Source organism: Phytophthora ramorum (genome assembly GCF_020800215.1).
Source record: "Phytophthora ramorum isolate Pr-102 chromosome Unknown Phyram_PR-102_s0001, whole genome shotgun sequence".
Classification (NCBI taxonomy): domain Eukaryota; phylum Oomycota; class Peronosporomycetes; order Peronosporales; family Peronosporaceae; genus Phytophthora; species Phytophthora ramorum.
This window is the reverse complement of record NW_027150647.1, coordinates 2,427,615-2,443,493: the sequence shown is the minus strand read 5'-3', so window position 1 is coordinate 2,443,493 and position 15,879 is coordinate 2,427,615. Positions and strand designations below refer to the sequence as shown.

Here is a 15,879-nt window from a genome sequence, read left to right as displayed (position 1 = left end):
GTCGAAGGCTACATTCGTTATCCCTGGATAGATTGAGTGACGTTTTTCGTGACCAGGGCCATATCTCGAGAATAGGCAGCACAGCCGCAATCTCAATCTGAATGGCGCAAATGAGACGCAACAGCGTTAAACGTCAAACCCCAGACTCAATAACAACGGTGTTGGTCGGGAAAACTGCACCACAAAGAATATCATGACTTCAACGTCAATATTTCAGTTATTGTTCGAATCCACCGTTACGAACCTGCTTCAGTGATCTTTTTGACCGGAAACACAAAAATGTCGTGGTGTACCATCGAGTCCGACCCCGGTGCGTCTCTTGTTGCCCCCCCAATCCACCGGCCACGCTAACCCCATCCTCCACTGTAGGTGTGTTCACCGCTCTCATCGAGGACATCGGCGTCCAGGGCGTCCAGGTGGAGGAGCTCTACTCGCTGGACGAGCAGCAGTTCGCCGCCCTGTCGCCAGTCTACGGCCTCGTGTTTCTCTTCAAGTACGAGGCCAAACACGGGGAGGAGGCCGATCCCCCGGTCTTCGCCTCAGAGGAGGACGGACTGTTCTTTGCCAAGCAGGTGATCAGCAACGCCTGCGCTACGCAGGCCATCCTGTCCATCCTGCTTAACTGCCAGGGCCTCGAGCTGGGCGAGACGCTGACCGAGTTCAAGGCCTTCACGAGCGACTTCCCGTCCGAGTTCAAGGGCCTCGCTATCTCCAACAGCGACAAAATCCGCCTCGCCCACAATTCTTTCGCCAGGGCCGAGCCGTTCGTCGTGGAGGAGAGAAAAGCAGCCACGGAAGACGATGACGTGTACCATTTCGTGGCCTACGTGCCTGTGAACGGCAAGGTCTACGAGCTGGATGGCCTGCGAGATGGACCGATCTGTCTGGGGGGCGTTCCAGAAGGAGACAACCGTGAAGCGTGGCTGCAGGTGGCGTGCCCCGTTATCCAGAAGAGGATCGAGAAGTACGCGGCCTCGGAGATCCGCTTCAATCTTCTGGCGCTCGTACGCAACCGGATACAAGCGTTCGAAGAGCAGCTTGGAGCACTCATTGAAGCTGGTGGTAGTGAAGAGCTGGCCGCGCAGATCCAGGCGGACCTGGCCGCAGAGCAGCAGAAGCGAAATGACTGGGCGCTGGAGAACAGGCGTCGCAAGCACAACTACATCCCGTTCATTGTTCAGCTGCTCAAGACGCTGGCGGAGAAGAAGCAGTTGGAACCGCTGACCAAGCAGCAGCTCGACGCCCGCAAAGCCGCTGCTGCGAATACCAAGAAGCCTACGAACGCGCAGTAAGGAAGAGAAAAGAGACAAGACAGACAAAATCAACGGACAGACATCCATCGATGGAGATGCATGGGAGTTTGGCGTGTTTATCAGCAGCTTATAATGCTGCCTATTACCCGAATCAGCGCGACCGGGAGAGATCTTGGGCGTGTTACTCTAACTGCATCTTGACCTCCTCCTGCCGACTCCTCAAACCGCTCGATCTCGTCTAGCACCCGCCACGCAGCTGCAGCACCATATGGATGGTGCCGCCCGCAGCCACGTTGTAGTCCTGCAACGTTTTGTCATCGGCTCTGTAGAGCAGCAAGGCCATCAACATCCGTGTCTAGCTCATCGTTTCAAGACTAACTCCACGTACAGCTGCTTGCCACTGTAGATGAGACGAATCTGGTCCACCTGGATACCTTCTTTCTCCTGCAGGGCCTGCTTCACATGCAGGATCTGTTCACGGAAGGAGAAACAACGTCAGTATCACACCGTCCGAAGCGCCAGAATATCGCATCGTACCGTGTTGTCCGGCTCAAAGTTGAACGTCTGCTTCCGGCCAGTGAGCGTCTACACCAGCGCAATAAACACACTTATTAGTACCCTTCCAGCCCCTGTGATCGCGGCGTGGGGGCGTGGGTACCTTGATCTGGATCTGCATCTTGGCTTCTAACTTGGCGGCTGAGTGTTTCGAGGCAAAAGTGGCTGTGGTTCCGCAAAGTTCTTCGCGGAAATTCGAATTGGGAAATTCGTGAAAGTAAAAACAATTGGTGATAATTGGCCCACTTATATTTCATCTGATAGTAAAATTTGACACTTAACCCATTATTCCCCGAAGGGCATCTTGTCACCTCTGCGGATGCTGCGTTCATGAGAACAATGTTGAAGTGCGTGCAGGCTGCAGGACAACGCGTGCAGTTAGACTTGAGAGAGCTGCACGGACAGACCTTACCAATGTATGGACTGAGCAGCACCCCCTCGCAAGTGCATTACACTTTCCTACACTTTGTGAACACGAAAGTTCATCAAACAATAGCCGACATTCACGTATCGCCTCTGGATTTCAGACTTGTCGTACTCTCGGGCATTGGTGAATTTGACACTAAAATCCGCTGAAAGTACTGGTGATCGCTGTCTGCTTCAAAACATCTTCTTTCTCCGCCTTGCAGTCTTCTCGAACGCGAATCTAGGGTATGTAAATGATCGTGTTTCATTACAATAGCGAGTGCGAATCACTATGTAGCGGTCGACAGACTACCAGTCCACCCCCGGGAACGAATGGTAACCTGTCGTCGAAGCGGGGCATTTCAATTGCGGAACTTGGGTCAGTGTGAACTCTTAGAGCAGGTATAGCCATTCGAGCCTGTGGTTTCAGCGTCCTCACAGCGCATAATTAATTATGCATGGTGCAACAATTGCATTGGTCCTTGTTGGATTGCATTCTCCAACACAAATGCATTCATTAAATGAATGTACAATGTTGAGACGGCGGTGGAATGCTGGAACAGCAATGATAAAATCGTGCATCATTCTTTGGCTATGAATGGCTGTTAGGGAGCGATCACTCACTGCGTAAGGAAACCCCACCCACGAGCTGGAACCCAGCCAATATCCAGTCTGGGCGAGTTGCACGACTCGGAACAGATTCATAAGTATCGAGTCTTGTACCTAGAGACGTGGAAGCAGGGTGCCGACGAGATGATTGACCGCATGGAAAAAACTCTGGAGAAGAGCGTGCTTCGTGAATTTGCTGATCAGCAACAACGTGCAATGACTGGCGTGCTGAAGAAGTACAACGCACTGGGTGAAAGTTACGCAGAAATGCATGCCAAGTACTTAGCGATGTATGAACTACCAGCACGATTAACCAAGACACAGCATAGTCTCATGGTTCTTCAAGCCGAAAAGAGTGCAAGAAGTGGTGCAGGAAATACAAGTGGGGAAACCGGTTGCGATTCAGATATCCCCCACGACCGGATAGATCAACTTGAGAACGAGCTACAGGCGCAAACGGAGCGCGTGAAGACGCTTGAAGTAGCTGATCGAAAGGCTGTAGTCGATTCTGACGAGTTAGTGCAGTTGCCACCGCTCAGAGGACGTTCTGGAGATGACAATGAGCTTCGAAATGAGAACGCGCTGTTGTACGAGAGAATTAACGAGGTGGGGCAGCTAGAGCAGCAGGAGGAACGACTTCGTGATTTGATGGCTTCCTCAGAAGATCACGCAATTGTAGGCGAGCTCCAGCATCAGTTGATGCAGATCAAGACGACCTACCAGCAATTCCTTGTGCAGTACGACCTAGTAACGGAGACGCAACAACAAACACTCCTGAAAAATCAGCGACTTGAGCTGGAGATGGAGAAAAAGGCCCAGGAGCTATCTACAGTTCGTGAAAAGTCAAGCGATAAAGTCCAAATTCTCGAGAATGCGATCGGGCAAGTGAAAGAGCGTGACTGGACCGCGCGAAACACGAAGTGGGAGGCTTTCCGGAAGCGTTTAGATTCATTGGAAGACGAGATATTGGTCGAACAGCAGCGCCGAAAGCAACTGGAGAAAGATTTGGAAGACAAGCAGACTCAACTACCGCTACTTGAGCTTAAGCAGCAACGTGGCAATCAAAGCGAGGTTGGCCGGCTAAAGAGCCGGGTAGACGCGCTGGAAACTCGTGAGCGCTTACTCATGGGTCAGCTTGAGGCGGCGACAAAGGCGTCAGGGCCCAGGGAGAAGGAAACCCGGCTGCAAACAGAACTTCGTGAAGCGAAAACGCTTAATGAAGACCTACTGCGCCAGCTGGAGACAATTCAAGCTCGTGTATCGGAACTGCTGCGTCTAAATGGCGCGCTCGAATCGGGAAAACGTGAGCTACGATGTGAATATGAGGACCTGGAGCTGGAACTACAATACGTTCGTTCGGGTCTCACGGATGGAGAGGCGAGAGCACGATAAGAAAGAGCGCGCGAATATCCATTAGGGCTAGGTGATGAGTGCATCGTGGTACTGCCCAAATATTATTTTGGCTGCTGTTTGTTTGGCTCGGAAAGTCAAATGTCGGGCAACTTGGCCTCCAGTGGAGCGCGAATTGCCCACTTTCCGACTTTCCGGGCCATTTAAACAGCAACGTGGAGGATCGGAGGTCTGCCGACATGATTATGCGTCGGATTATGCCGCGGTTACCTATCGGTTCCTGGGTATGGAACTAGTTCTCGGAACCGTCACTGATGAATCAAATTTGAATTGATCATTTTTTTAGTGGAAGTACCAATTCAATTTGAAGTCAATTCATTCGTAGCGTGGACCACACTGGGCAAGGTCTTTCTTGTTTGCTTCTGCCAGTGCGAGAAAGAACAGCATCGGCAACCATGACCGCAGCAAACGGCAAGAAGAAAGACCACGAAGACGTGCTTGCGCGACTGGTGCGTGACCTAGAGTCGAAGAAGACTCTGTGCCGTGTCAAGGACTACGCTGGTGTGTCCCTCGAGCAGTTAAACCAGCACGTGAAGAAGTTCGGTCCGTTGGTCCATCCAATACTTGGCGAGCAGCCTGGTTTCTTCGTCGATGAAGGCCGATTTATTCCATTTCGGATGGTGGTGTTTGGGCGCAGCGTAATCGGACCATACCTCTGCAAGGCGCTGCTGAATTGGGCTGCGTGGAGTGGCCATGGTGGAAGAGTGACAAATGCGCTAGATGAATACGTGCTGGATGGCACAACGCTTCGGGTCCCCGATGTGGCGTATGTGCCTCGAGATGATGCAAGGCAGCTGACCGAAGCTCAACGATGGACTCGTGGTGGAGAACCTTTTGCTCCGACGTTCGTGGTGGAAATCGACACTCTCACTGGTTCACATTCCAAGCTTGGTGCTCTCGATCACAAGATGCGGCACGAGTACTTCCCTCACGGTGTGCAATTAGGATGGCTCATTGATCCAAAGAACAAAATCATGTGCGAATACAAGCGATGCGCCCGAGGAAATTGTCTTGTTCGACGCGTTGGCAATAGCGCGTGGAGAGATCTTGATGGTGGTACCATTCTTCCTGGCTTCACTGTTAATTGTGAAGATTTGGACGCTGTGTTGGACCAGGAATCCGGATCGTCATCGGAAGAAGAAGTTGATCTCGTGTGTTGTGTTCCAGCTTGTGGTGTACGATTGCGAACGTATGGTGAACATGCTGCTCATGCCGAATGGCACCGTGCTGAAAGAGCTAGAGCTCGACGTAGAGCAAACCGTGCGAACCAATAATTCAAGTGAAGTTTTTCACGTTAGTAGACGCAACGCTTTTTGATACCTTGGATGTCATAAGAATAAAAAAAATACTTGAAGTAGAACATTATGCCGATAGTTTTACATTTATTATTTTTTTCTCAAAAAAATTAAAGGGGTATGTATATAGATACCACTAACAGACCATGTCGTTCGAACTTACTTTTGGAAAATACAAGAACAAGCCTATTGAGGAAGTATATATATGAACGATGGACCCAACACAACCATTCTAAATAGCGATTTGATATCAAGCGCAGGGATATCACCCATGGATGCTGATTTGAACTTTTTCGGGAGTGAAGCTCCGAAATCTGGAATCGTACTCAAAAGATTGAAAATAGCTTTATCTATATAGCTTGAGACAAAACAAACATACACGGATTTTTAGCTATCCCCCACCGATCTAAACCCTGCATTCTATCTCACGCTGGATGCAAGCGGTTTCCTCACCTACGATTACGCACAAACTCTATATCTCGATAAAAACGATTATCGACTCACATACATCACTGGAATTATCCAAGGGGCAGCGACACCTGGTGTTGCCCTTATTCCAGGAGCTGCCGGTGATATTAGTGGCATTGGTGCGTTGAGCTGACTGTGAATGGATCATCCGTATCGGCCTCACCATCGTATGTCCTAAGCATTACGCCAGGCACCGCTGCTCCCTCTAAAGCTCTAGTGCTTGATAGCTCGAGCAATATCTCTGGTATCGGCTCTCTGTCAGCAACCAGCCTTACAGGTACTCTACAGACAGCAGCTCAGCCGAATATAACAAGCATAGGTACTCTTCAATCGCTGAATATCTCTAATTCCGGAACCGCTTCCGTCAATCTCCTCAATGTAGTCCAGCCAAACTTGGCATCGAATGGTAATATCGTTATTAGAATCGGTCGATCTGCATCTATTCATGATGGATCATATATCGCGTATAACAATAGCGCCACGCCGTCTAGCCAGTATCTCTGCATTGCCACAAATTTGAATGATTATCAGCTAGTCATTTGCAATAATAGCAATATTGGGATCGGCACTAACGCCCCGGAGACAAAATTAGATGTAAATGGCGGAGGCCGGTTCGCTGGCTCACTGTCATTGAGCGGTGCATCATCAGTATTGAGCATCACGGGTGCCTCTGCATATGTCGATGCTACCCAATACCGCCAATCAGGAACCACGTACGATATCAGTCTAGTTCAGTCTCTCTCAGGGATTGCAGCAGGCATAGCAGCCGCCTCTAAAGCTCTAGTGCTTGATAGGTTATCCAATCTCAGTGGTATTAATATTCTATCTATGACGTCATTAAATGTTTCAGCTAGTGGAACCAATGGACGGATAGCACTACTCGCAATGCCTTCACTATCAACTGGCAGCATATGTCATTTGCTGCTTGGGCGTTCAACTGCAACTAATGGCCGCATCAACTATATGTGGGATTCATCTAACTCTAATAATAGCTATCTATCACTTGGCACGAACGGCTTGAATAGGCTTGTAGTCGGCGGTAATGGCTTCGTTGGTGTGAAAACAACCACACCAGCGAGTGAATTGGATGTAAGTGGTAGTGTAAATATCTCCGGTACTCTCTCCATTTGGGTACAGCTGCATCAACTAGTTCAAGTACTGGGGCGATTCAATGTTTGGGAGGCGCTTACTTTGGAGCTTCATCTAAGATTAATTCAAATCTAGTCGCTAATGGGCTCACGATGGGACTTGGCTCGCCAGGAAGTCAGTCATCAACGAGCAGCAACGTCCAGTGGTGGGGATCGACCCTGAACACGCAGTTACAGAGCCTCAGATAGTCAGATAGTGCTGGTTTAGTATTAGCAAGTACTTGCAGTACAATCAGTTCCAATATCTGTTATCCATTGCTCAGTCTCGTATATTCGGAAAATGCCCAGAGCATTTCTCTAAATAGTGCATCGTCATTATCACAAGCTCTCTTTCAAATCGATTGGAAACAATCCTCGGTATCAGTGTGGAACTCGCAAACTGTTAAACATATGCTCGATTTCAGCAATACTCGTCCATATAAAACTGGATATCCAATGACCTTAACAATAGCTACATCGACATTACTTTCAAGTTCGTATCCGAGAGCAATATTTACCTTGAACGAACTCACTTGAGTAGAAAGAACGTTCTCTAGCTTGCCATAGAAAACAGATGGCCCAACTCCCTCATATAGGTGAGATTCCATATGATTACCATTGTAAAAACGGTACTTGGGTCAGCCTTCAAAAGGGTTTTTAGGCTGATGCTTTCCTCCTTGTGCACGGCACGTATTGAAGGCATGCATTGCAGGCATGAGCTTTGAATGAATCACTTTGAGTTTTACTCTCTTGCAAGCAAGTGCCTCGTCTTCGGTTGTCCTCCTACTTCGCAAATGTAGTCTGGCGACATATACTTCTTAAGAGTATCAATGGACATTGTACTCCTTCGCAACCAGTCTTTGATTGATTGGGCGTGACATATTACTAACATATAACCATCTTACCATCACTTTGACGCGGTAGCTGCTACCCCACTTGGTAGCTTGAATATTCAATCTCTTTAATCTTTCTGGTACGTACGCTAATATATTGCCTATATATAAACTCGAGGTTATATTATTTTCGTGAAATCGACTTTATAATTTCGGATCTTGTATCAGGACCGAGTTGTTCTATATTGGGGTTGTCTTTATATGTGACGGGAGTCACACAGCACCTTGCGCTTGAGGAAGTGTTAGGAGTATACAAACTCCAAGTGAACGGCGGTTCACTAGTTCCCGGTCTTGGGGAACGGTTGACTTAGACAACGTAGTTTATAGACTGATATATTTATAGTTAGTTACCTAGAGATCGTCTTGCAATACAATTCCTAAGTCAACTATAGTTTATCCTATATGTTTTATGTATGGGTGGCTGTGAGCCACCACCACGTGTCAGTGATGTTGGGTACACCATGTACCCAACTCGGAAGAGTGACGGACACTCTTCAGGTAACCCCGTAACATCCTCCCCCACTTAGACTCGAACTTATCGACCAATCGGGGCGAGCGGGAAGTTTCTCTTACTTCCTCGCTCGGTCGATAACCATCGACAAGAGGCCGAGCGTTTCCGCTCGCGCTCTCCGCTCTCCCGGAGCACTGGGGCATTCCCAAACGTGCTCCCTGGCCTCCACGTCGGCCTGGCACGATGCCTCAGAGGAAGACACCTCGCGACGCGAAAGCGTCCAGGACTAAGCCCTGAAGTCTAAATCGGCCAAGCCTCGCGGCAAGGCCTCCGCGTTGGGGGAAGCCGTTGATGCGGCTTCCCAGGCGATTAATTCGCCTGGCGACGCGTCCGTATCCGCGTCTGCGAACACGCGCTCGTGACGCCGTGGTTCGCCCGATGTACCACCGGACGACCGTCCAAACCCTCGGTTTGTACATCGGGACCGCAGTCCTGGGTCGCCGAGCGACCTTGAGCACTGCTCCTCTCCTGGAGCAGTCTCACACGACGAAGGTGACGCGCCAAGTCACAAAGGCGAGTCTGAGGACGTGTCCTCGGTCCATGGGGACCTGAATGGAGATGGGGACAACGTTTCCAAGTCTCCTGCGGACACTGTGTCCACGAATGACAGCACCGCGGGTGGCCAGAAGGACGGCGACGCTAAGGCAGCGTCGCCAGCCAAGCGCTTGACGCTCGGCGAGGGTCTCCAGCGAGCCCGTGACGCCAAGGCCAAAGAGGCCGGGTCGAAGAAGCGAATCGCTTCTCGGTCCCCTCCCAAGGGCCGGACTAGAGGGCTTGATGTTATCAAGTCCCTGTTTGACTCCTCGGAGTCAAACTCGGAGGATGAAGAGGGACAGGTACATGTCCCGGAGGAGGTCGCTAATGCGCTCGACGAGCAGCAGGAACGCCTCCAGGAGGACCGAACGCGCCAGTGCCTCCCGCCTCCTGCGCCGCAGCCAACTCCTGGCGGGGGTGCTTCGGGAGAGAGGGAGCCCAAGCACACCAGGGCTACTTCCCGCCCGATGAGAACACGGGTTCTCCGTTGTTCCTTGAGAGGCTCGTCGCCCCTCGTGGCCTCATTGGAGGCCCCACCTCCCGAGGCGCGTACGAGCGCGACTTGATTCAAAAGGTGAACTTGTTCACCGAGGATATTGAGGCCGCTTGGTGCGTTCTCCTGGCTCCGCATCGGATGCCGCTCAAGAAGTTCACCATCATTCGCAAGAAGGGTGAGAACAGGGGTGGTCTCCACCCGGTGTGGGGTTACCCTTGGGTCCAACCCGAGAACACTTACACCGTGGCCCAAGAGGACCTGTTCTGGCGGTGGGTTGGCCTGCGTGGGCATTCCGCGCAGGAGCTCGATGAGCTCAAGGAGGATCGCTTGCTGCATCGAATCCTCGATCAGCGCGACCTCCGGATTCGGTTTGCCCACCTCGTGAGTAAGCGGATGCTGTACTCCAAGATGGAAGGACTTAAGCGTAGAGCTCAGTCCGGCGCTCGAAATGAGCGCGGGTACGGTGTTCATGCGTCTGCCACCGTACCCCGTCCGTCGGCTAAGAAGCCGCAGACTACTTACGAAGCTGTCGCTGCTTCTGTTCCCAGATCGCGACAGCCTTCGGGCAGTCAGCCTGGAGCCGCTCGATCGGCTCCCATGAGTTCTGTGACGAGGGATACCCTCGCCACTTCACCAAGAGCTGGCGCTTCCTTTGGCGGCGCCGCTCACGGAGCACGCGCTCCACGTGGTAGTGGGTTTCCCCATTACGATCGAGGAGGGCCGGTGGAGGCCTTGCTCGACTATGCGTACGAGGCTCCGCCACGGCGTGAGGCTCCGAGATCGTCGGCGCGATCTCCCGATCAGTCCGTGCTGCTTCAGCAGCAGGAGATCCACGATCTCCGTGATCAAGTGTACACTCTGGAGATCGCGTTGGGTCTCGGCCCTGGTGGGCAGGCTGCCGCTCAGTCGGGCAAGCCGGGGTCTCTTTCCCTCCTTCGTGGGGACGTGGACCGACTGAGTCAGGAGTGTGGGGATCTCCACTCCCGGGTCGATCGTCGTGTGTCGTCGTACGACGTCGACTGTCTTCGCGACGAGGTGGCTCACCTCCGTTCTGAGCTCCAGAACCGGCCGAGCTATCCGGGCTATCGGGAGACGCAGTCCTATGCGTACTCCCAGCCGTACTACGGCTCCTACCCGTACGGCGGGGCGTCTTCGAGGCCGCAGGCTTACGCCTACGACCAGTCCCCTGTGCCGGCTTCCGCGTGGCGGTCGCCACAGCGGGAGGCGAGCGCTCGGTTCGAGGTGGTGATCTCGCCACCTCATAATCCCCTTTCGCTTCCTGCGGGGGATCAGAAGCCTGAGTGTCGTGGTAGCGCTTCAGGCGACCCACATAAAACGTCGGGTGGGTTGTCATCGACTTAGGCAAGTCGATCGTGTAGGCGGAGCCATGCCTGCACAGGACCTCAAAGGGTCCGATAAACCTGTGCTTCAGCTTATTGCTGAGCACGGAACTGACCGAGTTTAGTGGTAGGTTCCTAGTGTCGAGTAGGACTAACTCGCCCACTTTGAACACGTTTAAGTTTCCTCTTCCATGTCGGTCAGAGTACTCCTTTTGTTTATCTTGGGCGGCGGCCATTGTGTCGCGCACCCGGCTTATCACATTAAGCCTGTTGTCGACAAAAGTCGACAACTGCTTCTTTAGGGAAGCCGGTGTCACTTCTGACACCTGGGAGGAAAGAGCTTTCCGCGCCTCTCCCCCACTTACGACCGAAGCCACGGTGTCACCACGGAGAGTGAGTGGCACCAGGGGGTTCCAGAGCCCGTTGAGGTAGAACGGGGAGAACCCCGTGGACGCGTGTACCGCGTTGTTGAGTGCAAACTCAACCATCGGCAAACTGGCCGACCATGTGCCGGGAGATTCGGCACAGCCACTGCGTAGAGTGTCTTCGAGGACGCGATTGACGCGCTCCGTCTGGCCGTCCGTTTGCGGGCGGGCGGCCGTGGACATGAGCAGTGTGTTCCAAGCAAGTGGAACAGCGTTTTCCAAAACGCAGACGTGAACCTTGGGTCACGGTCAGAGATAATAGTCTCAGGGAGGCCATGATAGCGGAAGACGCCATCCAGGAACAGCCTTGCAGTCTGTTCCCCGGTGACGGAGTCAGCCACCGGAGCAAGGTGTACCATCTTGCTCAAGCGGCAGACAAACACCAGGACGCCGGTGTTGCCCTGGGCATCAGCCGGCAGTCCGAAGACGAAGTCGAGACTCATCGACTTCCAGCAGTCTTCTGGGACTGGCAGGCTCTGCAAAGGAGCCGAGGCATGACCAGCAGGTTTCACACGCTGGCATGTCTCGCAGGCCTTCACATACGTGACGACCCACTTGTACATGTGGGCCCACCAGAAGACCTGGGAGACCGACAAGAAGGTCTTTTCGCGGCCAAGGTGGCCGCTTGAAGGCACATCGTGCGCCTCCTGAAGGATGTCATACTTCAGATCCTCTTCGTTGGGGACGACTATCCGCGGAGGATTGGCCGGGTCCACGCGGTAGTGGAGGAGGCCATCGACCCACGCATAGCGACGAAGTCGGGCACGTTGGCGGGGCGTTAGCCATGCAGGCTTGACCTCCTTGCCAGCGGTGAGGAACCGCACGATGGGAGAGAGATTATCATCATCTCGATATGCCAGGCGTATCCGATCGTACAGATCTGTCGTAACCCGACTAATGTGCGCGAGCTCATAGTCGGGTCGACGTGATAACGCGTCGGCAAGCACGTTCAGCTTGCCCGGCTTGTATTCGACGCGGAAGTTATATTCCGCGAAGAATGACAGCCAGCGGGCCATCCTCTGAGACAGATGCGGAGAGTTGGTGGCCGTCCGCAAGGACTCGTGGTCTGTATAGATCACAAAGGGCTCAGAGCCCAGGAGGAGTACCCGGAACTTGACAAGGGCATACTTCATTGCGAGGAGCTCCTTGTCATGGACAGGGTAGTTCCTCTCGGCAGCTTTAAGCTGCCTGGACTGGAACGAGATGACTCGCTCGTGCCCGTCCGCGTCGTGTTGCAGCAGCGCGCAACCGATGGCATAGTCGGAGGCGTCGCAGACAACGCTGAATGGCTTTGTCTCGTCCGGCAAGGCCAGGACCGGCGCGCACTGCAAGCTCGCCTTGATGCTGTTGAATGCATCCTGATGACGGTTCTCCCAGCGCCAGTCGGCATCCTTCTTAAGGAGATCCGACAGGGGTCGTGCCAGCCCGGCATACCCCGCACTATACTTGTGCAAGTAGTTGGCGAGGCCCAACCACTTGCGAAGATCCTTTTGGGATCGTGGTGTGGGCCAGGCCGCAATGGCCTTGACCTTCTCAGGGTCGGCTCGAACGTCGACGCTGCTGACGAAGCAGCCGATAACTTTGATCTCTTGTGCCGCAAAGACGCACTTGTCGATGTTGGCATAGAGCTTGTTTGCTCTCATGACCATGAACACTCGACGGAGGTGCTCGAGATGCACCTCGATAGCCGTCTTGCCTTCCTCGGCACGGCTATGGACGAAGTTATCGTCAAAGTACGTCTGCGTGAACGCACGCAAGGGTCTAAACAACTGTGTGACCAAGCGATTGAAAGTCGCTGGGGCATTTGATAGACCCTGTGTCATCACTAGCCACTCCCAGAGCATGCCGTTCGGGGTGCTCACCGCCGTGAGCGGGATGTCGCGCTCGCGCATCAGGATCTGGTAGTATCCATCCACCAGATCCAGCGCGCTTAAAAGCTCACAGCCCGCCATGTTGTTCAGCAACACATCCTTGCGAGGGATGGGTGTCTGGGCGGGCACCGTTGCGCTGTTCAGCTTGTTATAAGCATGAACCAGACGCCACTTCCCGTTCGGCTTGCGAACGCAGAAGGTGGGCGTCGTGTGCGGAGACTTCGACTCATGCACCATGCCTGCCTTTGCCTTCGCGGCGAAGAAGGCATCAATGACCTCGCACTGTTCGCGAGGCAGTGGCCATTGCCTGGTCACACAGTACTTTGTGCCTGGCACGAGATCAACCTCGTGCCTAACTCCTCAGTCAGGTGGGAGTTGGGATGGCGGGTCCTTGGACACCACGTCCGAGAACTCCTTCACCAAAGGATACACTGGATCCTTGGGGTTCTCGAGGATCGCAGAGCCCGTACGCGTTGCGCGCTTCTTGCCAAGCTCGCCCAGGACATCCTTGTCCATAACGGAAGAGGAGCTCAGCTCTTCTGGAGAGGCCTCCGGCTTCAGGAGCACCATCTCCGCGATTGCCCCGGCTTTCAATTGTGCCAGGAAATCGTCCATCGACATTTCCTCGAGGTTCAGTAGCTCGGACACCTCAGGCAGAGCTGCCAATGTTGTGGAGTCCGCCTTGACCGTACACCCGGTCTCGCCGTCGAAGAAGTGATAGAATTCTTCGTCCGGCCGTGCCTGAGGAGAGTTCTCTCTCTCCGAGTCGCGTGTAGCGACTCCAGTCTGTCTCAACAGACTCGGCTTACGGCGGCGATGACGTCGTCGATGCCCACCACGGCGTGGTCCTTTGTTACCCACAGCCGGTGGTGACTCAAGGGTGGAGTCGGGAGTTCCATCGACTCCGTGTGGTACATTGTTACCCACACTAGAGGTGCTCCCAGCAACCTCGACCCTGGCCACGATCTCGACCTCCTTGGTCTCACGTGGGCTCGTTTCCCTTGGGGAGTTGACTTCCCCCGGCGTCGACAAGGCCGAAGGCCGTACGGTGCCATAGTCAGGAGCGGTGGGTACTGCTGGCATTGCAGTTCCCCTCGCTGGACTCGAAGTCCTGTCCACCGGCATTGCCTGTGGCGGCCCATTGCCCGCCGTGGACGGTGTCATGACACCTGTTGCGGCTCCTGCCGCAACTAATTCTTCGGAGTCGTTTCTGACTCGGCTCCGGTGGTAGGCCCGGCTGCTGACAGAGGTGGGAACATGACTCACCAATGCTCTGTCAGTAGCAACAGGCCGGCTAGCCCCGATGGCTTTGCCGCGCCAGTCTATCCAGGGCTCATGCTTCTCAAGCCATGGCATGCCCAGGATCAAGTCGTACTTGTCCATATCAAGAACGAGGAATCGTTCAGTGGAATTAAGTCCTCAAACTTGACGGACAGGTTCATAAAGACCTTGGGCACCTCCACTACAGTCCCGTCAGCCAGTCTGACTAGGACATGCCCGTTCCCTTTGCTTTCTCGTAAAGCATCGGTGAACTGGTCGCTCTTGCGAGCGACCGTCCGGCGGCGTGCAAAGTTCTTTGACGCCCCAGAATCGATCAAGATTCTCATGGGATGATCGTATCCCCGTACATTTGCATGTACTACAAGCAGCCCTCCTCTGCCCTTCTCCGCTTCGAGAGTACAGAGACTCTCAGGGGCTAAGCCTTCATGGTGCGCACCACTCATGAAGACTTAGATCTTTCCCAGTAGGGCTCCCCGCCCCTACTGGTTCCCTGCGTTCCCCTGGCCACGGGGTCGTGGCTTTTGCCAGCGACCCCTAGGACCGAAGGGCTTGGAAGGAAACCGCCGGGTTGTTCCTCCCGCGGAACACGCACGTTTCATGTGCTCCAGTTTGCCACAGCCGAAACAGCGCATGTCGTGCTGTTCGGCAAGGCTCAGGTCCATCGGCACAGGACCGTTGAAGGGGCCCCTACTTTGGGGCCCGCCCTGAGTGGAGCCCCCAAGCCACGCAGTGGCAGGAGTGCGAGCCTGTCGATGGCTGTACTCCTCCTGAAGAGCAATTTGAATCGCTTCTTCCAGGGTGCTTGCTTGCACCCGAAACAGCTGCGTGCGCGCTGGGCCTACTCGTAGGCCGTCCATGAACACCGTGTTTATGGAGTGGGTTTCCCACCAGAGATGCGGTAAGCTCCCGCATCTTCTGGATGTACTCATACAGCTCACGTCTCCCTTGCTTGCACGCAAGGAAGCGTGAGCGCTGGCGGTACTCATAGTTCGCCGGGAGGAAGGCGGCTCGAAGCTGCTCACACAGCTGAGCCCAGGATGCAAAGCATCCAGGCGTTGTCGCTTCGCGCGTATACGCCCAGCACTTTGCTCGACCACTTAGGTGGGAGAGAGCAAAAGCGACGCGGAGTCGCTCGTCCGAGACGAGAGCCGTGTCCATAGCGAGCTCGACCTCTCGAACCCAGAAGTGAAGGTTTCCCCCTTCTTTTCCTTCGTAGAGGTTAACCTTCAGCCTCAAAGACTTGGGCTGAACTGGTTTCCGTTCAGCCACAGGGGCCTGTAGGCTCCCACGTACATGGGCGATTAACCCTTGCTCGTACGTGTCGAAAGCGCTTACGCGCTCGAGCCGCTCGGCAGGTGTTGCTGCCGCCAAGCTCTGGAGGGTATCCATCCCGAAGATGCCCGCCA

The 15,879-nt window shown here is 53.8% G+C and overlaps 4 protein-coding genes across 4 annotated transcripts; 3 read left to right on the top strand and 1 right to left on the bottom strand.

Annotated features, from left to right (window-relative positions):
- Nucleotides 1-279: 279 nt before the first annotated feature.
- KRP23_421 (Ubiquitin carboxyl-terminal hydrolase 2) lies at nt 280-1,292 on the top strand (the record flags this gene model as incomplete). The annotated part of the gene is made up of 2 exons (XM_067888909.1): nt 280-310; nt 370-1,292. The coding sequence occupies 2 exons, from the start codon at nt 280-282 to the stop codon at nt 1,290-1,292; spliced, it is 954 nt and encodes a 317-aa protein (XP_067750980.1).
- Nucleotides 1,293-1,491: 199 nt separating this feature from the next.
- Nucleotides 1,492-1,929, bottom strand: KRP23_420 (Ubiquitin-60S ribosomal protein L40; the record flags this gene model as incomplete). Its single annotated transcript, XM_067888898.1, has 4 exons — nt 1,492-1,576; nt 1,642-1,724; nt 1,791-1,838; nt 1,912-1,929. The coding sequence occupies 4 exons, from the start codon at nt 1,927-1,929 to the stop codon at nt 1,492-1,494; spliced, it is 234 nt and encodes a 77-aa protein (XP_067750979.1).
- A 1,037-nt stretch (nt 1,930-2,966) lies between these two features.
- Nucleotides 2,967-4,214, top strand: KRP23_419 (uncharacterized protein; the record flags this gene model as incomplete). Its single annotated transcript, XM_067888886.1, has 1 exon — nt 2,967-4,214. The coding sequence occupies one exon, from the start codon at nt 2,967-2,969 to the stop codon at nt 4,212-4,214; it is 1,248 nt and encodes a 415-aa protein (XP_067750978.1).
- A 413-nt stretch (nt 4,215-4,627) lies between these two features.
- KRP23_418 (uncharacterized protein) lies at nt 4,628-5,549 on the top strand (the record flags this gene model as incomplete). The annotated part of the gene is made up of 2 exons (XM_067888875.1): nt 4,628-5,208; nt 5,348-5,549. 2 exons carry the CDS (start codon nt 4,628-4,630, stop codon nt 5,547-5,549), a joined length of 783 nt encoding a protein of 260 aa, XP_067750977.1.
- Between the last annotated feature and the right edge of the window lie 10,330 nt (nt 5,550-15,879).